At 43.0% G+C, this 24230-nt stretch overlaps 2 protein-coding genes across 2 annotated transcripts; one reads left to right on the forward strand and one right to left on the reverse strand.

The window, feature by feature from the left end:
* The first annotated feature begins 3585 nt into the window (after positions 1-3585).
* atf3 (activating transcription factor 3) lies at positions 3586-7462 on the forward strand. The gene is made up of 4 exons (XM_060041436.1): positions 3586-3745; positions 4508-4760; positions 5040-5147; positions 5323-7462. Exons 2-4 carry the CDS (start codon positions 4509-4511, stop codon positions 5695-5697), a joined length of 735 nt encoding a protein of 244 aa, XP_059897419.1. The 5' UTR covers positions 3586-3745; position 4508; the 3' UTR covers positions 5698-7462.
* Positions 7463-17650: 10188 nt separating this feature from the next.
* On the reverse strand, positions 17651-21644 carry nsl1 (NSL1 component of MIS12 kinetochore complex). The gene is made up of 6 exons (XM_060041655.1): positions 21379-21644; positions 20518-20587; positions 19339-19469; positions 19186-19240; positions 18962-19029; positions 17651-18759 (listed from the first exon to the last, which is right to left on the reverse strand). Exons 1-6 carry the CDS (start codon positions 21562-21564, stop codon positions 18553-18555), a joined length of 717 nt encoding a protein of 238 aa, XP_059897638.1. The 5' UTR covers positions 21565-21644; the 3' UTR covers positions 17651-18552.
* Between the last annotated feature and the right edge of the window lie 2586 nt (positions 21645-24230).

The raw sequence follows: 24230 nt of genomic DNA on the forward strand, positions 1-24230 counted from the left end.
CTCCATGCCCTTGAACACACACCAGTAAAAACAAAACCTGTTGCATCAGTTTCCTGTAAGACAAGGCTATCCGCTGGAATTTGATTTAGCCTACTGGCTTCCAAACCACTTTTATGACACTTTCCTCTGATCATTATGAATGCCATCGGCCTACCTTAATCTAGGGGCGGGGGGAAGTTGGACTGCTGATCCCCTTTTAAGGTCTGCAAATGTTTGCAACCCCCAGCGGTTACATGTCCTTCCACACCCAGTGTTTTGAACGCAATCCACGCCCCAGTGGGGTGCCTCGTAGTTTGCTTGTTGCTTAAAATCAGTTGTTCTGTTTGTACAGGAGCTTTATTTTATATTTAAAACCTTCTAAATATGGAGCTGTGTATCATGTATCATGATACTGCACCACTGCCATAATCTCTCTCAGCCTTATGAACAAAAAAACATCACAACACACACGCACACACAGTTGCTATGGCTACTGATGTTGTTTACAAACGGTGCTCGCGTCTCCCCTTACATAAGAGTGACGGTGAGAGCGTAACATAGCCATGGCCCATGGGCAGTCCCACAGTAATTATGGAGCGCTGCGTGACGTCTAGAATACAGGTGTAGCCTGTTTTAGCACCTCAGTGCTGCTGGAGTGGAGGAGGTATGCTAACTGCGCTAGGTTAGTCTGTACAAGAGCAGCAGCTGTACCTACAACTAAACCAGCTCACGAGAAGGCCCAGTAGCTGCAGCTTCACCTGTGTTTGTTTACATCAGAGAAAACTGATTATTTAGAGAGTGCTGCACCTTTTAATCGAAGAGCATTGCAATAACTACTGAAGACACATTTTATAAACAAGACATTAACTTACCTCACTCCATCATCTATGTGATTATTATATAATAGGCAAGTATACATACTTGCAATAACTACTGAAGACACATTTTATAGAAACAACACATTAAATTAACTCCCTCCATCCATATGATGTTAATAGGCTACGCTACTAAATAAAATAGTTTCTTGTAACGATACATTTCAGGCGAAACTGGATATTTGACGGACGGGAACGGGGCACGAGCGACCAGCACGGCTTCACGGTATGACTAAACGCCTCGCACTTTACGGGAATGTGGTGATTCACTCAGCCTCAGCTCGCGAGCGCAATTAAACATCGTCCGTCCACGCGCCCTCTCCGACCACCCCATCACGACCTCCCCGCTTCCCTTATCACTTCCCCCTTCTTATCGGTGGCGTGATGCGCCGCGCGGGCGGGGCGGGCAGGTCTTTCCCACCCTAGCTCCACTCCGGCTTCCCGGTCCCCGGCCGGTTGACCGGCAATGCCAACGGGTGGATGGAGCTCGCGGCACTTCCCGGAAAGGATGACGTAATCTTGATCTTGTGAGGAAGAGAGGGAGGAGGGAGAGGGAGAGGGAGAGGGAGAGGGAGAGGGAGAGAGAGAGAGAGAGAGAGAGAGAGAGAGAGAGAGAGAGAGAGAGAGAGAGAGAGAGAGAGAGAGAGAGAGAGAGAGAGAGAGAGAGAGAGAGAGAGAGAGAGAGAGAGAGAGAGAGAGAGAGAGAGAGAGAGAGAGAGAGAGAGAGAGAGAGAGAGAGAGAGAGAGAGAGAGAGAGAGAGAGAGAGAGAGAGAGAGAGAGAGAGAGAGAGAGAGAGAGAGAGAGAGAGAGAGAGAGAGAGAGATAGGGGGGGGGGGGAGGCTGTTGTTGACAGTTGAGCCGCTACCGTTGACAGCACGAGAGCTCTCTCTGTCAGATGCTCGCGGAGCACCGGGGAGATAAGTTGTCCGTGTCCACATATTTCTACCTGTACTTCAAGATTATTCGTGATATAGTGATCTAACTTAAAGATGCTTCAATAAGCACTGCGTATAGGCCTACTGAATATATTGAAAAACGTAGAAAAAAATAATTTGATGATGATGATGATGATGATAATGATGATTATTATTATTATTATTATTATTATTATTATTATTATTATTCATAATTGTGTCATTACGACTAGTATATAAAGTTAATCTGCTAGAGGTAATTTGGATAGATATAGTGGGTTTATGGTGGGTAAGCATTTGACACCTCAGTTAAGAATTCACCTTTTATTAGAGATTGTATATTGGTAGTCAGGGAAACACACCCACACGCACATCAAGTATTAGTCGATATAAATTCAACATGAGGCTGCTTTAATCTCGCTGTTGCTCCTTTGGAAACAGTCTCACCATGGAAAACACACACACACACACACACACACACACACACACACACACACACACACACACACACACACACACACACACACACACACACACACACACTTTGCACTGTCAGGTCGACAGAACTGTGGAAATTTGAGAAATAGCTAGAATATTATGCATTGCAACTTTTTCAGTGACGTCAGCCTGACCTTACTGTCGAACATGACGTAAGTTGATTGAGGTTTGTAGGAAAACACACACTTTTCAAAAAGGCTTTGACTTGGCTTTGAGCTCGCAGAAATGGGAAGATATTTAATGGAAAATATTTAGTTGTGATAAAATAAATAACAAAAATAAGTTTGTTTGTTGCACTATAAAGGGGGGAGATGAAAGCAGAATATTTTTATATATACAATGGTTGTGTGTGTGTGTGTGTGTGTGTGTGTGTGTGTGTGTGTGTGTGTGTGTGTGTGTGTGTGTGTGTGTGTGTGTGTGTGTGTGTGTGTGTGTGTGTGTGTGTGTGTGTGTGTGTGTGTGTGTGTGTGTGTCACGTAGGAGAGAGGCGAAGGAGAGAAGGGGCGGGGGAGAGGGGAAGGGGAGTAAGAGAAGGAATGAGAGGAGAGGGAATGAGAGGAGTAGGTAGGGAAAGGGAGGAGGAGAGGAGAGAAGGAAAGAGAAGAGAAGGAGAGAAGAATGTGTATAGAAATCCTTGCCCTCTGAAGGAATTCCCCTTCTTATCTCCGTTTCCATGGCTACTAATTGACCAACAGAACAGCAGAGCTCTGTCTGGAGCAAGCCCAACGAGTCCAAAGGAAAGATTATGGCTTATTTTATAACACAGCAATCCCAACTAAAAGAATGAGGCAACCCACTTTGGCGGATCCATCCTACTTGATAAAAAAAAATATCTCTGAAAAAAACATGTCAGGCTCAAATAGAGTAACTTCATAAACTATTTCAAAGTTTTCAACAGGCTATGCTACGTGTGAAGGCGTTTGGTGAATAGCAAAATAGCATTGGATTCTTATTACATCGCTGTTCGTTTATTAGCATTGTTAACTGTGTTACCGGATTGGGCCAGATTTCCCGCCCAATCTGGCAACACCGGTTGTCAAATGTGAGGGTCGACGTCCCTTGGAGGTTTCCAAACAGACTGAGGGAGAGCGTCGAGGGGGCGGGGTGAGCAGAGGGGGCGGGGTCAGGTCTGCGCGCGGGAGGAGGGGCGGTGGCCTGGCCTGTTATGGCAGAGTTTACCTCGCGACGACTCGATTGCATCACCGCAGGATTGTAGCCGTCTATAAATAGGATGACGTCACCCCTCCCTCTCCTCCCTCCCTGCTGCTGCTTGTAAAAAAAAAAAAAGAGAGATTGCCCGACGGCGTGCACGAGCCGGGACGGCCCACACCAGCTATATAAAGGGGTGATGCAACGCGAGAGTTATAACAGCAACACACAGTGAGAGGAAGATACTAAAAGAGACAAACCGCCGAAAACTTGAGATAAGATAGCAGAAGAAGGTTGATATACGACGGCTCAGCAACACACTTTATCAGGTTAGTGTGGACCCTTGTCTTTTCGTTTCTTGTGCTCGCTGTCACCGCTGTAAGTAGACCCGGGTCCGGGGATTCCCTGCCGGTCCGTCCGGACACCCGCTGGCCGGACTTTGGCTCTCTGATCCCGGCCGGACAAACCGGAGCGTAGCGCAAAAGTGATTCAATGATTTCTATTTTTGTGAATTAAACAATTGTTTATTTTGTTGGTTGGACACTTTGAGGTAGTTTTGTGGATGTTCCGGCGTGTTGTTGAATTTTATAGTCGACTTGTTTGCTGCATCCAACTTAATACTTAGATAGGCCTATGTAAAACAACTCAAAAGCTTTATTAATTATACATCTAGCCAGGCTCACAGTTAACTTCTACTTTTTTAGCCGATTACGTTTATAAAAAATAAAATAAAAAAAATTGCTAGGCATTTGATAGGATGTCGTTTATGATCGAGACGCGATTCAATGGAATAATTAAATCCTAAATGTCCCAGACTTTGCTAGAACAGTCTTTCACGATAAAACAACCCTGTCCATAGATTATGCAACACACCTGCGCTATATAGCCCGGTCTGGGAGAGGTCGTTGTGTAACAACGTGTCGGCATCTCTACCAAACGTTGTGTAACAAAGTCGAAACTCTGGCTCATTTTGCTCTCCCGTTCGCTTTCTGTTTGCCTTTCTCACGTTTCCTCCTGCGTAGTTCGAAATGTTGCGTTTCGTTTTGAGCACAAATCTTATCAGTCTTTCGTTTTCCAACTGCGTTTCTCAGAATGATGCTTCAGCACCCCGGTCCCACGCTGGCCGACATCAGCTGCTCCGCCCTGGTGCCCTGCCTGTCACCGCCCGGGACCCTCACCCTGGACGACTTCGCAGACTTCAGCCCCATCGTGAAGGAGGAGCTCCGCCACGCCATCCAGAGCAAACGGCTCTACAGCGGGATCAGCGTCGACATGAGCTCCGATGGAGCCAGCTCCAGCTCGGACAGGACAGCCGACTACAGCGGCTCGGGATCCAAGCGAGAGGTACCATCCCTCTACTTCTGCCTCTCCTCATTTCACTTCTGTTTTGTTTCTCTGCGCTACTGTTTTCGGCTCTTCTTTCTCCTTCCTTCTTCTCTAAGCCTTTCCACTTTGCTTTTATTCACTTCTCTCCTAATTTCATCCATTTTCTTATTTTCCTTTCTCATCAATTATTTTCGTCACGTTTCTTCAGCCCTCCTCTAATTGGTCCATGATGTATTTCTATCCATGATATGATATTTCATGATATTTAAATGTGTGGTTTCTTCTTCTCTGGTTTAGTATACTCCCGAAGACCATGATAGGAGGAAGAGGAGGAGGGAGAGGAACAAGGTTGCAGCTGCCAAGTGCCGCAACAAGAAGAAGGAAAAGACAGACGGCTTACAGCAGGTACAGTGCAGATATTCAAATAACGTCCTGCTCTGAGGATAAAGATTAGAAACACTTTGAGTTTTGTTTACTTTAGTGTCCAGCATAGAAACATGAACAGTCCCTCATGGGTGAAAGTGGCCGCAATCTAACCAACCCTTTCACATCCTCCTATCCCTCCTCCTCCCTCCTCCAGGAGTCTGAGAAGCTGGAGGGCGTCAACGCGGACCTCAAGGCCCAGATCGAGGAGCTCAAGCAGCAGAAGCAGCAGCTGGTCTACATGCTCAACCTCCACCGGCCCACCTGCATCGTGAGAGCCCGGAACGGCCAAACCCCGGAGGACGAGAGGAACCTCTTCCTCCAGCACCTCAGGGAGAGCACCGTGACGCTGCACAACATCACCTCCACCAGCACCGCCTGCTCCTCCTCCACCCACCCCTGCTCCTCCTCGACCAACACCATCTCCTCCATTGCAGCGGCCCCTCTGGTGGGGGGACTCAGCCTGGCAGAGGTACAGTGCGGCGGGTTGGACGCCATGGAGACCATTCAAAGCTCCTGCCTGCAGCTTTGAGCGATGGATGGATGGATGGAAGAATCCAGGACTTCTCTTAGTTTAAAAAAGTATGATTCAATTAGTTGAAAAGCCAAAGTAAACACCAGAAGTTGCTGCTAGCAAGGTAAGAGGTCGGCCGACCGAATGTTCCCCGGCCCCGACCCTCAGAACGGTCAGCCAACAGACAGACAGTCGCAGAAGAAGCAGAGGAGCTCGCCTTCTAGTGGTGGTGGTTGGGACTGCCGATCATCAGGGTTTCGTACACACAGAAAACAGACGGTATCCCTTTCATCTTTCTATTTACTGGTGATTCATGAACTTAACCGACTTCGGAGGCACATCTCATCGCTGTTGAAGCCAAGTTGGTTGTGAAAGTCTGACAGGGACTGCTTGTGCGCCAAACACCATTAGGGTAACAGCTTGCACATGTGCATGCGTGTGTAATCCAAGATAAAGGCTCTTGTTGTTTCTGAAAAAATGATGTACAATGTGTAATATTCGAAAAGTGTGTATGTAGATACTGTATTCGAGTGTTTGTTGACTACCACTGAGTATCGCCCTCTGCCTTGCCACTGTCACTTAAAACACACATAGTTACACATGTTATGGCTAACACCTCAGGACCTAGATACATCATGTTATTTCATTTCTCATAATATTCAAATGGTCCAGGTTTGCTGTGTCTTATTCTGTAACAGATACAGAGAGCAAAGTTCACGTCATGGAGAATGGCAACAGCCATGAAGGTTCTGAATTAGGGTTGATTCAAGTCAATTTCATGCATTGTATGGACGAAGGTAGCGACTTTAGTACACAACTGTAGCTCTTTAAACCTGGTGTATTTCTAGGGAGAAAAAAATACCTAAACCAGGTGCACTGAGAAAAGACAGTGCAGAACCCACTAAGGATGTATTACTAGTAATATTTTTTTTTATCAAACTGAATTCTACTGCTGAACAGCTCTAAATGTAGGTCAATGTGTATATATTTCCTGATGTTGAAAGTACCCATGCATATGCACTTTTCTGTCATGTATTTATATAAAAGATATGCTTGGAAGAAGTGGTCCGTAGATAACCATTGCTAGGTATCTAAAGTGTGGACTGTGGTAATAAGTGAATGCCTTTTCATGTACATCCACTGTTTTAAGTTGTTAATGTCTTACGCTAGCTAGTTATAGCTGAAGCCAGACAAGAGAGCACCAAAAATAATTATTCAGTGCCGAAACCACGGGGACAGATTACCTTTGCTAAAATGTTCAAAGGCAGCAACAAAAACACAATTTATAGAACAAGTATGCTAGCAGCCTTATCGTTCAAGCTTTACAGTTTAAAAAGAATGAGCACACGTTGGCAATTGTGGGGACGATTTGACTTTTTTGAAAGTGTTAAATCTCATTATTTTGTATCTTTATTAAACACGTAATAATTTGAATGAAACAAGCCAGGCGCGGGCCGTCTGTACATGTGAGTTTGTTTGGATGAGTGTTATTCATTATTTACCACTGACACAGAAGTTATTTTGATATCTACAAATTAACCCTTTCTTGTTACTGTTAACAGTAGCAGGCACAAACACAATTCTAGCTAGCTGATGTTTATATTTATACTCTGCCCAGTCCGGTTACATCAGAAGATTATGTAAGTTGTTGGTTTTGCTGCTCTGTAAAAGTGTTCGAAAGCTCCAGGTATCAGGACAACGATCAGCTGCGTGCACTTCTGCCTTGCCATATTATCTTTCCATTTTGTTTTGATACTCCATTGAAATAAATGTTATCATGAAGTCCCTGTGTCATTCCGTTGCTGTTATTCAATGCCAGGGATGACTCATCAATTATATCTTATTAGGTTGTGTTGCATGCATTGCACCATATATTACATCATATATAACATATATATTTGATCAGAATACATGACATTGTACTTTCCAATGTCATTGTCCTGTGTTTTCTAAACAGTTCAGTACACTTCTATATCTATCCTTGATCTTTCCAATATGTATCATACGCTTTCCATAACTTTGCTGAGCATTACTTCTCCAAAACGATCCTGAACGTTTCAGTTAAATGTCTGTGATAAAACATAACAGCCCAAAGTCATTTCGGTAATGAGCCACCCTTCTAGAAAATAAACGTACAAAATCCTATATTTTTCGCGGCCCCAGGTCTATCATCAAGTTTTTATGAGGAAGTAGAAGTGAACAACATGGTAGAATTTCATGTTATCATGAAACTTGACCTAACATGCTGGTTCAACAGGGATCTCGAGGGACATGCCAGGACGAGTTCAGAGAGAAACTCTCATCACAATGTTTACACTTTTCTGCAATATCATAAAGTTTAACTCAAGTAATATTTCATATTCATCTTTAAGATTGTTATTGGGTTGTATTTTTGCCTATTATTTTAAATGCAAACAGCCATGCAAAGTAGTTTGGTTTAAAAAAGGTCTTCATAGTATTGAAAAGCATGTGGAAAATTATGAATAATAGGCATAAGAAATTTACATTGATGAATTGTATTTTATTGGATAAAAGATCAAAGAATGCATGCACTGTGGTTGCAAAGCGTAAACTGGCACCTACCTTAGTGCAACATCCGAATGTCTATCCTGATTGTAAGGTTTCTTTGCACCTATAAACAATAGAAGATGGTACCAGAAGTTGTCAGCGAGTGGGTGTCAAGTTAAGTCCAGAGTGTTTTTTTTCTTCTCGCCGATCAAAGCACTTTTGCCAAAGTAAGCAAACTCTCACGGCGGCAACATCAATCAGTTTCAAGTGTCCCGACAGAGAAATACACGTTGAAGGCTGATGACGGGACGTAGTGGAGGAAGCACTTTGAAAGATTTATTATGGCTTTTGGATTAGAAATGCAAGAGGAAGAAAATCTAGGGAATTCCCTGATTTATATGACTGGAGAGTAAGCAGAGGACATACTGGTTTCCTAGCGCCTTACCCCTAATCAAGCATGTGAGCTGAAGACGGTTAAAAGACAGTTGGATGCTCACTATGTGGCTCCCAGGAATTAGATTTTTGAGGTTTGGGCTAGTCATCTGACAGATTTATAGGTGGCTGTTTTGCCTACTGGAGTACTGCTGATATGGAGCTTTGCATGATGAAAAGGTGAGGGATAGACTTGTTGTGCGTCTGACAGTTAAACACTTATCAGAACAATTACGGAACTGACACCAAAGATAGCGGTTACCAAAGCTCATGAAAGCGAGCAGATGAAAAAAGAAAAGCCAGAGACTACTTATAAAGGGGAATCCCAATCCTGCAGCTCGACAGCATGCACGTGCAGCAGTGCAATGTCGAGGCAATCAAGGCTACAAGCCAGACATACATTCAAGAATGCACCGCCGAAAAGACAGACATTGAAAAAGATGGAGGGACATGAGAGGGCATAGCATGCAACCTCCCACAGGAAGCAGAGCAATCATTGCAGAGAAAAGGGACACTATACGAGAGTGTCCACAACCAAACAAATGTATGAAATTAACGTAGCCACAGTGAGTAAGGAGACTGATGATGAGGTTGCATTCCTTGGCTCACTGACAGCTGAGTAGGGCAGGCCATGGAGGACAGAAATAAAGTCTGACAATTATAATGCAGGGTTCAAAATCAACACCTGAGCTGATGTGACCACAATCCTTCGGCCAGTTCAGCAGGCCATAGAGGGCCACAAAGGTCCTGCAGGGGAGGTGATGAAAGGAAATTCAGAGTCTCTCCCAGCAATAACCGTAAGAGCACCAAGCAGGACATTCATGGAGCAGAGGTGTTGTCAAAGCTAGATGCCGATGAAGGATTCTGACAGAGTCCGGTCTCCGAGGAGTGCTCTCGGCTAACCACTTTCACCTAACTCAGTTTGGGCGGCATTGTAATACCCGTCTGTGCTTTGGAATCTCATCTGCACCGAATCAATTCAGAAAGGCATCACTCGTATCCTGGATGGCCTGGAAGGCGTCCTGGGTCTGATGCGCAATGGGCTCCTGGGGAGGAGTACATTGAGGCTACGGAGGGTGCTGTCAAGACTGCAAAAGGCAGGAGTGAGGCTCAATGACCAGTGTGACTTCAATGGGCAGGAGATGGTGGCATTGGGGGTCAGAGTGGACCCCAAAATGGTAAGCACCGTGGGGATGACAATTATTATGGGGCAATAACTCTGCCTCACCCTGTTGGGAAAACGCATCATATCAAACACCTTTGGAAGAAATCAAACATGTGGACCTGGGGGCCACCAAAGCAGAAGGCCTTTGATAGAATCAAAGAACAACTGACACCCCCCACGCACTGACCCAAGCGCTGAAATGCTAGTCTCTGCTGGTTCGTCCTCATATTGGATGGGGGCTCTGCTACTCCATTGGAAACCAGACACAGAGTGAATACCTGTGACGTACTCCTTGAAAGTCCTCAGCAGCATTGAAGATGCATATGCTCAGATTTAGAAGGAGGTGCTGGCCTCCACACTTCCCATATTGACAATGATTACAAGCCTCTGGTTCCTCTGTTGGGCTCAGAAACCTTAGGGGAACTCACAGCTCTGAAACAGCATTAACGCAAGCAACTTTACACAAGATTCCTTTACACAATAACAGAAATCGCCTGAAAAGACATGTCGAATGCGAGCTTGCTTTCAAGAGCTCCTGCCAGCAACACAGCAGAGGGACTGCAAGAGAAAGAGATCAACCTGTATGTTGACTCACAGCAAGCCTGCCAGTTACAGAAAAGAGTCTTAGAGACATCTGGGCACAACACAAGGGCCATCTGGGAATAACTCCAGCACCTGGAGACATAGTGTGGAAGAATGTCCAGACAAGTTTTATATTGAGAGGATTCAAGATATAGCTGCCATTCTCAGATGAGTTCACAGTTCAAAATGGCCTGCTCCAGCAGAATAGTTAGCCCAGTATTGCTGAGGGCATTCCTGCAGACAAAGCTGCACGAGGGCCATCTGGGAATAACCAAATACAGAATGAGTGCTAAACAGCACGTGTGTTGGCCTGGTCTCAGCAGAGAGTTGACAAAAGTGTTGACACGTTTACTGTATGCTGCCTGAGTGCCTGAGTGCCTGTCAAGGCCATGGTCTGTTGTAGAGGCAGACCTGTTTCAGACAGAAAATAACTAAAACGTAATCATTGTGGGCTATTGTTAAAGATATTTGAAGAGGCCAAACTTACATCCAAAACATCCAAAGCAGAAACCGAGCACCTCAAGGCCATCTTTGCTGGTGACTGAATACCAGATGCGGTAGGATCGGAAAACAGACTATCATTTCCCACAGAACAACAGGGAGGCTGAGCTGGCGGTAGGGACAAACAAACGTCTCCTCAAAAAGTCTGGTGATCCCTACCATGCTCTCATGGCCTACCCTGCTGCTCCCCTGCCGATTAGTACACCAGTCACTCATAGCCCAGAAAAATAAAGTATATTTGGTTTTTGCTATTGCTGCTTTGTTGATGGGTTTACAGAAGCACATGTTGAAAACACTATCATAGCCTAGCAGTATATAATCTCTCTCTCCCTCACATGTTCTGATTGATGTTGATCATGAGAATAATTTCATTACGGTGCTGTTTTAACCACTGCAACATATTGAGGAAGGGAGGAGATTTTCATTCAAAGTTGTCAGGTTTACTAGTTTAATCATAGTTTAATACATTTAATAGGAAAGGCTCTTATAACGGATAAACTTTTAGATCTAATCTGGGGTAAGGCACCATCTGCGTGATGCACAGGGGAACAAATAAGGGTTCACTGGCATCCATCTTGCTGTCACATCTTTTTGTCGATCCTACTTACTGTACAAGGTTTCCATTGCACATATAAATGGGGCAATTTAGCAGATTTTGTAGTCATGTTTATGTTATTTTGTTTATAATGTGTATGGTTGTGCGTGGTAGCCTCCACCGATTATTATTTTACACAACGTTTGATAATGATATTGCTTTTCAACCTCTGGAATGTTAATTGCAGCATAATGTGGGCAGGGAACTGCCACCTACTTGTGCATGTTTGAACACTTTGCTGATCTTGGAAGTCTATAAACAATATTCTCTCTCCATAAAAAGATAACAACTGATTCCACCCAATCTTTTTCAACCGGAACAGCAGGTCAGCGGAATGTATCCAAGCTGAGTTCATCTGTCCCTGACCTCGACAACCCATGCTCTGGTGTAGGCAGTTAATTGAAGGCTCATTGCTCAGGGGCACTTTGGGAGTGCCACCCATTTAACTAGAAGCACATCAGCACAACAGGAACGGCCGTACACACACTAGATACAGAGAGAAACTAGTTTTACTTAGTGGGACAAAACAAACTTATGAAACATTGATATTTGGACATCACAATAAAGGAAATTCCATTATATAAACCACACTCATGGATACACAGGCTTATCCCAATATTCCTGTGACTCTTACAGGACCAGCTGATGTTAATTTAACCTCTTTAACAGAACATCTAAACTCTGTAATAGGCAGTTTCACTTCTCCTCATTCTGTGTGTTCATGTCATTACGCACTGGTCAAACCATAATAGGGGAGAACGGAAACAAAGGCAGCCGAAACTGGCGGTAGACCGACCGAGAGATCATGAACTTTGTGGCTGTGACTTATTCTGCACAAGGGTCTTGCGGCATAAGGGCTACTCTCTGTGTGACCACGCCACAAGCCGCAGATTGGGAATTAGGTAATCTGGACTAGGCTGGGCAGAAATTAATTTTCAAATATGGCCCCTGCCTTATGTGGCTCAGCCAATAGAGTGACACTCTTATCCTCCGTTGTCAAATCCAGTTGGAAATAAAGCATTGTAAAACATATTCAAATCTGAGAACAACCTTTCGTGCAGATTTCCGTTAATCATTAAACACCGTTATTCAGTTGTTTCCGGATAAAAAACAGCTGCATGGATTGCTATACTTTCCTTGCAACATCCTTATAATGTATATAATGTAACAAGTAAACACACACACACAGATAAACTAACACTTTGCGGTGAATAAAAATTCATCCGATAAAGCATTCAATATCTTTTTGACTTTCACATAAAAAGTGGCGCAACAGAGACAGAAGAAAGGGTATAGAGTGTGTGTGTGTGTGTGTGTTAGAATAGAAAAGGGAAGAGTCATCCTCAGTTGACAAGAAAAATGTGATGAAACTCTCAACACTGACCTGTGATGTATGTAATGGTTCCAAACCTCTGAGTCAGGAGCCTACTTAGGGACACATGTGTGGGGCACGAGGGATTCTTGAGTAATAAATGGCTGATATTTGATGTTGCAATTTGGATTTTACGTAAAACATTTGGAAGGGTTTGAAAGGTGACACAAAGGATCCAATTATACAAACGACTATACGAACTAACTATTATATAACTATTCATACTATATACTATCTGCACCCTCAACACCACCTCCCTGGCGAAGAAGGCACAGCAACTTCCTGCGCCGGATGAGGAAAGTCTCCCTCCCCCCACCCATCCTGATCACCTTCTACAGAGGCGCTATCGAGAGTCTGCTGACCAACGGCTGACCAACCTCCGTCTGGTTTGGGGCCTGCAAGGCCTCGGACTGGAAGTCTCTGCAGAGAGTGGTGAGAACAGCGGAGAAAATCACTGGGTCCCCGCTCCCCTCCATCCGGGACGTTGGTCAGAAGCGCTGCCTGACCAGAGCCCATCTCCTCTGACTCCACCCACCCTCACCACGGACTGTTTTCCATGCTGAACTCTGGCAAGAGGTTCCGCAGCATCCACAGTAGGGCTGAATTTGAATTCAGCCCGTTAAATGAATATTAACTGTATCTATTAGATTGATTCATATCTCATCAAATCGCACCGGATCGCATCTAATCGATCGCATCTAACCGATCGCATCTAATCGATCGCATCTAATCGATCGCATCTAATCGATCACATCTAATGATTTTCCTATGAGCAATGAAATCAGACTCAACCTAGGACATCTAGGTTCAGTGACAGTTTCTTCCCCCTGGCCATTAGACTGTTGAACACCCATGCCCCCCCCCCCCCCCCCCCCCCTTAGTATTTTAACCTTTCTTACTTCATGCCGTCTTTTTATATTCTGTGTCCACTCCACCGTGAGCCAAGGTAACGAAGTTTCGTTTAATATGTGTCCTGGTGCACTTATTGAATGACAATAAAACAAGTCTAGTCTAATTTAGCATGGCCTTGTGAATTCTTTGAGGATGATTTTATGTTGATGGGGTTTAAACTATGTGTGTGGAAGCAGATGCACACAAATGTAAGAATTGGGGCCACAATAACTTTCTGATACAAAAATAGGGTCACGGGCCAAGAAACGGAACCACTGCTAGTGCAACACAGCAGCCATCAGCACTCAATCAAGGCCCTCAAATTGGTTTTGACCAATCAAATTCTCTCCCTGTGTATCCGGGGAAAACAGCACATCATACAGAGCCAGTCCAACTACATTATCAGGAAGCAAAACGGTATCTGGTATATCTGCGCCTCCTGTTATTCAAAGAGTGTGTGTGTGTGTGTGTGTGTGTGTGTGTGTGTGTGTGTGTGTGTGTGTGTGTGTGTGTGTGTGTGTGTGCGTGTGTGTGTGTGTGTGTGTGTGTATGAGAGCGAAAAAAGAGAGAGGGACAGAACTCGGTGGGTAATAGCTTACTTATTACTTCCTTTGTGTACATCCTAAGCTTATCTGTTGCTTAGCAACTTTATTTGTTATGATTCCGTTTAATTCTGGTTACTAATTATTAGACTCAGGCGCAAACACTTTGTAAGAAACAGCTTACAAAGGGTATGTAGACGTTTTAAAAAAGAACATTCTGAAATGTAACCTAACAAGAAACAAAAGCAAGTAGGCTAAACAAAAGCAAAGTTAAGATGCCTACTAGGATACAAAGACTTTTTAAATACGCTGCATCAAGGGGTTTCGGACTTTACTACTGGTTTTGTAAACTGCTTTTCGCATTTTTTTTTTTGTATAGCAAAGGTAAGATGTATATCGGATGTAGGAGATCGATTTTGAAGTCACTCAAAGCCCATTGGTTATGACGCACATCTAATTTGACTTAAGTTCATGTTTCGGACACAAGAGGGCAGCATCGGGCAGTCTTCGCTCGTTCTTTTTATCATTCTGTGCTACTTCTCTTTTTGCTTGAATATGGGATAAGCAGCATCTATTGAGGTTGGACTCAAAACAGAAACAAATACTACACGACCGTTAATTAATTGGCGACCTTCACCTAAAATATCATTTGAAGGTTGAGAAATGATCCCACCGAAACAGATTAACGATTTTTTTTAAATAATTAAAATTGTTAATGTACTTTCACTGAAAGTCAGATAGGTACGTTGTTGTGGCAGAGGGTCACAGCTCCTGTCCATATCGTCGTCAGGTGAGGTAAGACGTTACACTATGCAAAGAACAGTGTTGGGGGTGTGGGGGTAACGCGTTTCAGTAACTTTATTACTTTATGTGTAACAAAGTAAAGTAACCCAACATTTAAAATATCTGTAACTATACTAGACTATAGTAGCAGGCTTTCCTGCGTTATCCAAGCCGTGTTTGCCTGCGTGTAAAGTTATGTTCTGTTGTGGTGCGTGCATGCGTGCTGCCTGTGTGTCTGCAAGCGCCTGCTTGCCTCGGCACGTTGCCATAGCGATCGATTTGAGTGACGTAGCTGCTTGTGCGAAGGAGTGTTCAAGTGTTGAAGCGTAGAAGCAGCTGACACGGAAAGACAGGCTGGTTTCAGGGTTCATTGTAGAAGACATGCTTCCCCTGTCGACTATTGAACCGCCCAGGATAGGAAAAATACCAGATAAAATACGCGGACTCGCAAGCCAACATCCGACAGGATAACATTTTCCCATTAGCCTACCTAGAGTGTTATACCGACATCGAATCGAAGCTCAAAATCATTTTCGAGTCCTTCCTGGATCATGTGTCCACCACTGCGGACATTTGGTCCGCCAACAACAAAAGTTACTTAGGAATAGGGTTGAGCACCGAACTTCGGTTCCAATAGGGAACCGGTTCCGACGTAAACGGTTGTAACGAGATCGAATAAGAACGCACATTTCGGTTCCTCATGCAGGCCCGGTTCCAGAACAGAATGCCTTGGGGTGCATCTGAGATTACATGGGGTGCACCAGTACTACTAAAACCAGCTACCCAGCTTCAGTTCAGACTTCGCTTTTTACACAGGCCTTTCTAGATAGACAAGCTAGATAGTTCTGACATGTTGGGAGAAAAACATTTAGCCTACTGAACGACTGAACGACTGTGGCTTCTTGCTGCCTTTCTCTGTCTTGCATTTAACAATAAAACCCAAATAGTAATATTACTTTCGCAAAAAGTAACGAGTAATAGTGCCTCTTAAAGTTAACATGATTGTAAATAAATACATTCAAAACACAACTGGCAAATATGGGTTATTATGAACATAATACATAACTAAAATAAGCTGTTGTTTACAGTGCTGCTAGAAAGTATGTCAACCTCTTGAGCCTAATTGGAATTTTATTTAACTATTATTAATTGATTTTTTATCAATATTATGTTTTACGTTAAATAAGAGGTGTTTATCCATTCAAAAAAAATCTCCAGACATCAATTGTGTAGTTAAAGATTCAAATAAAACAATTATTTGCTTACTTGTGTGCAAAAGTAAGTAAACTCTGAGCTGCATTCCTTAAATCGAGCAGGTAAACACCATCAGGTGCCACATTTAGTGATTTACCTGAATTGGTTCACTTTGGTGAGCCTAAACCTACCTGGTTTGATCTGTTTTATATAGTGCCGCCCAATTTCCTTTCCTAAAGATCTCTCATTCCATTGGTCCATTTCATCACTACATTTGTCCCACCTGTGTTTACCTGCTCGATTTAAGCAATGCAGCTCAGAGTTCACTTACTTTTGCACATACAAAATTGGGCAAATTATTCGTTTTAACAATTGATTTTTGGAAAATAAATATGTGGAAAAACACACATGTTATTTCATATTAAAAAAATACTGGTATTGATAAACATTAATTAATAATGGTTAAATTAGAGGTTCACATACTTTCAAGCAGCACTGTGAGACCAAATAATTTAACATTGTCATCCACATTGTAACTTAAAAATAAAACATTCTCTGTATTTATAGAAGTAAACCACTAAATGTCACAAAATAATTTTACATTCACAACATAATGCTTGAAATATATTACTTTATGTCTAATACATCTAGATTATATGGAACTTTCACCTTTTGAATTAAATAACAAAAAAATAGCTTTTCCCTGATATTCTAATAGTATGAGATGCACATGTACCACTTAATGTCAATAAGTGCTTATTTTGCTGCCCCAAACTCTTAATGCTGACAGATAAAACCCAATTAGTAATGTTATTTTCACAAAAAGGAATAAGTAATACATAGTGCCTTTCATAAAGTTCACAAGATTGTAAATAAATACAAAACACAACTGGCAAATATGGGTTCTTATGAACATAATACATTTAATACATAAAATAAGCAGTTGCTGACATAGCTTTGTGAGAACAAATTATTTTACAATGTCATTCAAATTGTAACTTGTGCAGCCTACCAGTATGTAGACAACAGGATGTCAGCAGCCATTTCCTCAAAATGTCCCATATTGTCCAGTATTCATGAACAACAAGCTGGAGTGGAGACTGTAGAGGTTCCAAGACAGTGGCACACTTGATCCACAAGGGGGAGCAAGATCCATCCTCCTCCCTGCTCTGGTCAAGGTCTGATGTAGTTGATTCTTCTGCGGTGTTCTTTTTTTGAGCCATTTTCGGATATCCATTGCTTAATGGTTGCTGCCGAAGAAGTTCGATGTCGCTGCCGTGCGCGCCATAGATATACTATATTATACATGGGTGCGCGCATTTTGCACACGACGCCGGCCAGGGCGCAGTTAACCCGCACCTGTCATAATAATAACGTTCTTATCGGTTTAGTGAACAAAATAAACACAGCTAATAACGGTATTTAATGGAAATTGTCACAAGTTTAATTACAATTTGTTTTGTGAGCAAGTATTGTTTTGTTATCATATTTATAAAAAAAATGTTTTGACAAACTTACAATGTCATAGTTTGCGAAATAGATCAGGCTCATTCAGCCTTTGGACCACATAAAGTAACAGCATGTGTCCCGCCGCTTAAGTGCATTTCTGTTTTAATTGTATGGGATAAAGTGACCTTTTTATATTTTTCATTGACCACTTAATTTTCGTTCTCATGTTTCCCAAAGCCCGTGTTTTGAACCTTGTGTGTTGCTACTGATTGACCTCACCATAGCCTACTTTATCCTGTTTGTGGATTTTACAGTGAGGCATTTCTTTGTGCAGACAGGGATATTGTTCTTTCATGTGGTTGTTTATGCTATGTGTGATGATAGGGCTATGATGTTTGTCCATTTATCTACAGTAAATTAAGAAACGGTAAAGTAAAGTAATAAGTAGTGAAGTTACTTTTCAAACTCGTAAAGTAATCTCATTACAATTTACAGAAGTAACTAGTAATAAGTAGCTAATTAATTTTTTTGAGTAACTACCCCAACACTGGCAAAGAATATACATACTTTATAGTACTTCCACCATTTCAGGAGGATCAACATACACATGCGCATTAAAAGCTATGAAAAGTACAGGATGGGTAGTATATTACTTATTTACACCATAAATTGACCAAACACAAGTATGTTGTCACAGACTAAATACCGTCTTCAAAGTAATATAATATGTGCCAAAAAAAAAAACACATTATGAAGACGATAGAATAGGGTTGGAACTATAGAACAGAGAGAAAGTCCATCGTGACCTTTGAAAACACTGATTACACTGGCAAGCTTACATGTCACTCAGTGGCTTTTCTTAGTAGGCATTCATGGCTGTCTCCTTCTCTACAGCCCTCTTGATTGGCTGCCTGATGGAGGAGGCTTTGCTCAAGGACAGACTGTCAGCCTCTAATGGGCCACAGGGGCCAAACACTGCCTCGTGGATCTCCAGAGTAGCCTGGCTGGGCTTCATGTTGAGGACCCGGCCGAGGCCTTCAACCTGCTTTTGCAGGGTTTTAATCGACTGAAAGAGAGATACGTGTTCATCATGTTTCATCAGGATATCATATTCATGTGGCGCTTTAATCAAACAAAGTCAAACGCGGTGTATGAATGGCATACAGACTTCCAAGCTAGTTAGGAGAATTCATGGTGGTCTCTAGGTGGGTAAAGAAACCCCTTGGTTTGTTCACATTGGGGATTTAAACAAATATAACACACTTTACCTTTATGACATGGGACGCCTCCTTCACCATTCCAGGGACTGCGGCGGACACACTGGTCATGATGCTTACTGCGCGCGCACACACACACACACAGACACACACACAGTGAGATGACATGCAAAGACCATGGTCTGCTGGGCTAACGACAGAAGCAGTGAAGCTCCTTTAGTGAGTGTGTGTGTGCGCGTGTGCGTGTTTATAAGAGGTGAATAAGAGGTGAACACCGTGACATGGGTCCTTCACAAGCTGTTGAGGTTTCACCGTCTCTTCATACAGACTCTGAAACACAATGATCATGATGATTAGGGTCTGTGCCGCTTTGAACCCCAGCTCTGCTAGTCGAGCGGTCTCTCCACCGCGCCTGGGGCTCCACCCACCATCAGCTTGCGCTCCGCCCGGAGGCCCCGCACCACGTGGTGCAGGATGACCTTGGGGTAGCGGCGCCGGCACCGGCCCAGCTCCACCGCGGTGTCGTCCAGCAGATTCTCCAGGACCACCGCCTCGTCTCCTGGTGGGGTGGAAGGGAGGTGCGTTCAAAATAGGCTGATAGAGGTCGGGACATGATGCGCTCATATATATTAGTTGGGATGATATAATCTGATCCTGACTTTTCAATTTTTTCTCCTTTGAAAAAAAAGAAACATTAGGTCAATCCTCCTCAAACTATGCAAAACAACAAAACTCGAACAAAACTCTTGCTCAGCAAAGATGGGAAATACTATAACATTTATTATTTAAATCAGTATGAATATTCCTACCGTACGCAGGCCTATACACATTACCAGGCTATCGAATAACACACACACACACACACACACACACACACACACACACACACACACACACACACACACACACACACACACACACACACACACACACACACACACAGCAGGATAACAATATTGCGTTCATATGAGTTCCTTGCAGCGCCATTCGGCAGCCTGAGCTGTGCGCCCGCAACCTCTCACTCACTCAACAGACGCAACGCTCACAAACTGTCAACGTCGCAACCAAGTCGATTTTGTCTAGAGGGGAGTAACTGAGCGGCCCCTCCCAGAGTGCTACAGCCCAGGTGGGCCTTGAACTGCGATTGGTCAGAATGACGTTACCGCTAATAACAACTTTGAGCTCTCGTGCAGGCTCGAACAGTGACACACAAACACACACTTTTTTCACCCGCTCCGTATCCTTGCTTCCCCCAACAAGTTTGTGAGGCAAGCTTGTTGTTTTGTTTCCGGTGTAGCTAGATCCGGTATGGTGTTGTAGTTTTTCTAACGTAGTTGTTGTTGCTAGACAGCAGGTGAAAAAGCGATGTTTGCCATAAGAGCGTTAATCCCACAACAAAAATATTAACGCCGTTAAAATTGCTTTGCGTTAACGCCGTTAATAACGCGTTAAACTGACAGCACTAATATATCTATATATATATATTTGTTTTAATTAGCACACAAGGAGTAAGTCTCTGCTATATGAAGATCATAACAAGACCCACAAATGTCAAGGTCAATTACATATGACCCTAGAATGGTTGCGGGGTGGCGTTGAGGACGTACCGTCGTCAGGCGCGTCCTCCCACGGCTGTCCATTCACCAGAACGTTGTCGTGGACCGCCGCCTCAAAGTTCTGCAGAAATGTAACATAACGATTAAAACCCATACTATAGCATTTGCTCTTTGGTTTATGGTATTTTTTGTGTTTTTAAATCAGTGAATTAAAATAACGTAATCAGTAAAGAGAATAAGGAGAGCAGTAGCTTTGACCTAACAAGCGGTGATTTTTTTTACTTGGGTTTAGCATTTAACACAATGTAAAATATTGTTTTGCCATTCTCTAAGCAGGTTCCAGCATATTCATGAAAAAATTAAATAAATAAATACATTTTAAAGCATGATTGTAAGATGCATCATTTTAAAACCAAGAATGTGGTTGTATTTCAAGATTTTTTTAAGTGTCATATTTACAACAATTAAAGCAACAGCAATGAAATGCTTGAGTCTCATGCTCCCTTCAACAATACAATAATATTAACATTAACAATTGTACAGGAGAAACACAAAACACAAAAGTAGTGCAAAGGCATTTACAGTGTTTAATTTCATATTATGAACTAGGTGGCAACAAGGGCTAATTGTATGACTTGAATATACCAATATTTAAACTTTCAGAACAATTCACCAAATATTTCCCTTTTCTCCACTACAAATAAGTGTATGGAGACTATGTGTGGGGAGGAATTAACATTACTCGTATAGACGAATTCGATACAAAATAAGATAGATATATATTTAAATAGTTTAAGCCTTTTCTGGAAATATTTGTAGGACCGATTTTTACAGGTCCCCGGTCCTCGGACCGTTGGTTGTTTATCGCTAGTCTCAGCCCTCAGTATCTCCACACAGACTGCTGGTACGCACCGCCAGCAGCTCTCCCCGCAGCAGCTGCCTGGTCTCCTCTGGGACCTCGGTCTGCCCGCTCAGCACCGTCTTCAGTAACTCTTTGTATTCGAGTATCTGCTCGACGACTGCTTTCTTCGAGTCCACCTGCACCCGGTTGTCCTGTGATACAGTGTCGTTGTTAGAGGTTGTTTCTGTTACATCCATCTTTATGTTGACTTTTTTACCGCCTCACAGTTTGTACGGTAAGCCGGAAGCGGAAGTCGTCCTTCTCGCGGTTCATCGGCCAAAGGCGTTCATGAAACAAATTCCAAATCAATCAAAGTTCCGCTTATATTTCTTTCCTCTTTTTTTCGCCACCACTGTTTCACTTTGAGATTCATGTTGAATTTGCGCAAACTGCCAATGCAGGCTGTTAAAATGATTTAGCAAAAAAATAGCACATGGAAAGGATACAGGTCATCACTGAATAGTAATATCTTGTTGGGTATTATGTTTTTTTTCCTTATTATTAGCACTACCACCAAACAGTACCACCACTGCTCCTACTAATATAATTGGTAGAACTACTACTCACACTGACTAGCTGTGACTTACACACATGCTAGTCAATGACCACAGAATCTACCGGTAGGTGTCATTGAGCAAGATGCCTAAACCCCGGCCCTAAACCCCTCTACTAAATGATGTCCACTTTGGACAAAAGTGTCTGCCTAATGACCTGCCTAACTGAGACCTCCTCACTAGTCATGCCTCAGGTTCACGTCCTCGGCTTCTGAAAGGCTCTGCAGCCCATCTGGCCTTTGTTTTCATGTTGGGTGTGGACCTGATAACCACCCCATCCCTCCCTCGCCTCTCTCCCAGCGGCGGTTGGAGATCCAGTGGGTTCTCAGATGCACCGGCGCCTCATCCCTGACCGCACCGCAGGGGGGCAACGCTACGCTGGGAACCTTTTGTCTGTGTTCCATCCTCTGCTTATTTGTTCCTGTTCTTTCGCCTTCAAGGCATGAGACTGTGAAAGGCTGGATGCATCCAGAGACCTGCAGGGGTCCAGGTAAAACAACAAGCCAGGCCCAGAAGGGGGGCTGCTGCGGGGCCCTTTTGTCCAGTGAACCTCAGGGGCCCATGAACCGGGCCACTCGTCTCTTTGAAGCAAGAAACATATTTTCGAAAGCAAAGTAATTTAGGTCGCTGCTTATAACTTTGTTACTGTTGCATAAGTGATCCCGCACTGTATGAAATAACCTTGATGTGCTGTTGTTTTGTAATGCAGTATGTATTCCTTGACAGTATTGTAGCTAATGCTGCAATTTGCGTTAATGTTAACTTTGCGTTTACTTCACACATTTTTTAACTCAACTAGATTGTAATCACGCTATATTTGGGTTAATTTAATCAGCATCATGATTCAAAATGTTTGTTTAATCTTATCACTAGATTCTTGCACAGCTATATTGAGCATGAACATATGTGATTGAAAAACAAAGTAGGATTTCAATAGTTAGAGCAGTCTCTCCAACCGTTTTTCAGGGACATAACTCGGGAGAAGTTTTCTTATTGCTAGACAAACACATGACTCACATACAGTTAAAATCACTGGAAAACAAAGTAGAAAACATATACACATGCTGACATGCACACTATAACAGGCACACGGTGTAAATTAGTGTGATGAATGGAATACTGTACCAAGCCTATGAGTCAAAGTTAGGAGGAAATGCAAAACATGCTGAAGGTTTCTCCAGACTGGATTGATGTTGACTGAGTTAGTTGTTCTTCTTGCCAGTTGCCAGTAGTTCCTCTTGCCTGTTGCACAGGCCGCTGCTAAGGGGCAAGAGGGCAGATTTACAATCAAACACATAAACCCTTACATTAGCAATCAGTGAAGCCCTCTGGCATTCTCTCCCTGTCCTACTCACACACTTCAAAAACCCTTATATACCAAATCTTTAATCTTGAATGTTTGTTTAATATTTAGTAAAGTTTCATTGGAATTTAGGAGCACTTACACAAACAGACAGACCCAAGCAGATGTGTGACAAGGACACTCAGTGGTGTGTCTCCAAGTGGGCAGATTGTAAAATGCTATCAGATTTGCACACACACAGACACACGCTTTATTTATGGCTAAAACTACTTTGTTTTGGAATGTGTGTGTGTGTGTGTGGGGGGGGGGGGGGGTATAAAGAAAAAGGAGAGGAATGTATCAGTGTTGGTATGAGAGATGATGGTAGAGGCCTGCTAGACTGTGAAGAGTGAGGATCAGTGACAGCTTATCTAAATCAACACATGTGTCAGTGTCATTGTTTATGTAGCTATTATTTATTACAGATGGATATACTTCATTATTCCATTATCGATAAACACCACAGCTTTTTTCCTGTTTATAAAAGTACCTGCCATAGACATACCTATATACAGCTATAAACTCACTATATGTAAAAAAAAATAAAAAAAACAGCTAAATATATGTACACATGTATATTCACAGTACCTTAACATAAACTGTATCTGTCTGCATTTCTACCAAAGCAATAAAATACCTGAACCTTGTGATACAACCTGGCTCAACGGTTGTAACATTGAAGGGGAGGCCACACAGTCTTGTATGAACATAACAAATTTATTAAAGAATACCGTGAACAACCAAACATAAAAGAAACGAAGGATCAGGCTGCAGGCCAGGGAGGAGAGGGAGTCACTTGATCAGGGCTGCTTTATAGGCTCCTGAGCCAAGCCTGCTCAGGTGAGCTGCATCTCGTTAGCTGATATGGCTCCACCAACCAGCTCCCTGCAAGACAGAACACACCACAACAAACACAACAACACAAAGGCAACCCTGTGGCCGTCACACTTCCCCCCATAAGACAGGA

This window comes from Gadus macrocephalus, chromosome 21 (genome assembly GCF_031168955.1).
Source record: "Gadus macrocephalus chromosome 21, ASM3116895v1".
Taxonomy (NCBI): domain Eukaryota; kingdom Metazoa; phylum Chordata; class Actinopteri; order Gadiformes; family Gadidae; genus Gadus; species Gadus macrocephalus.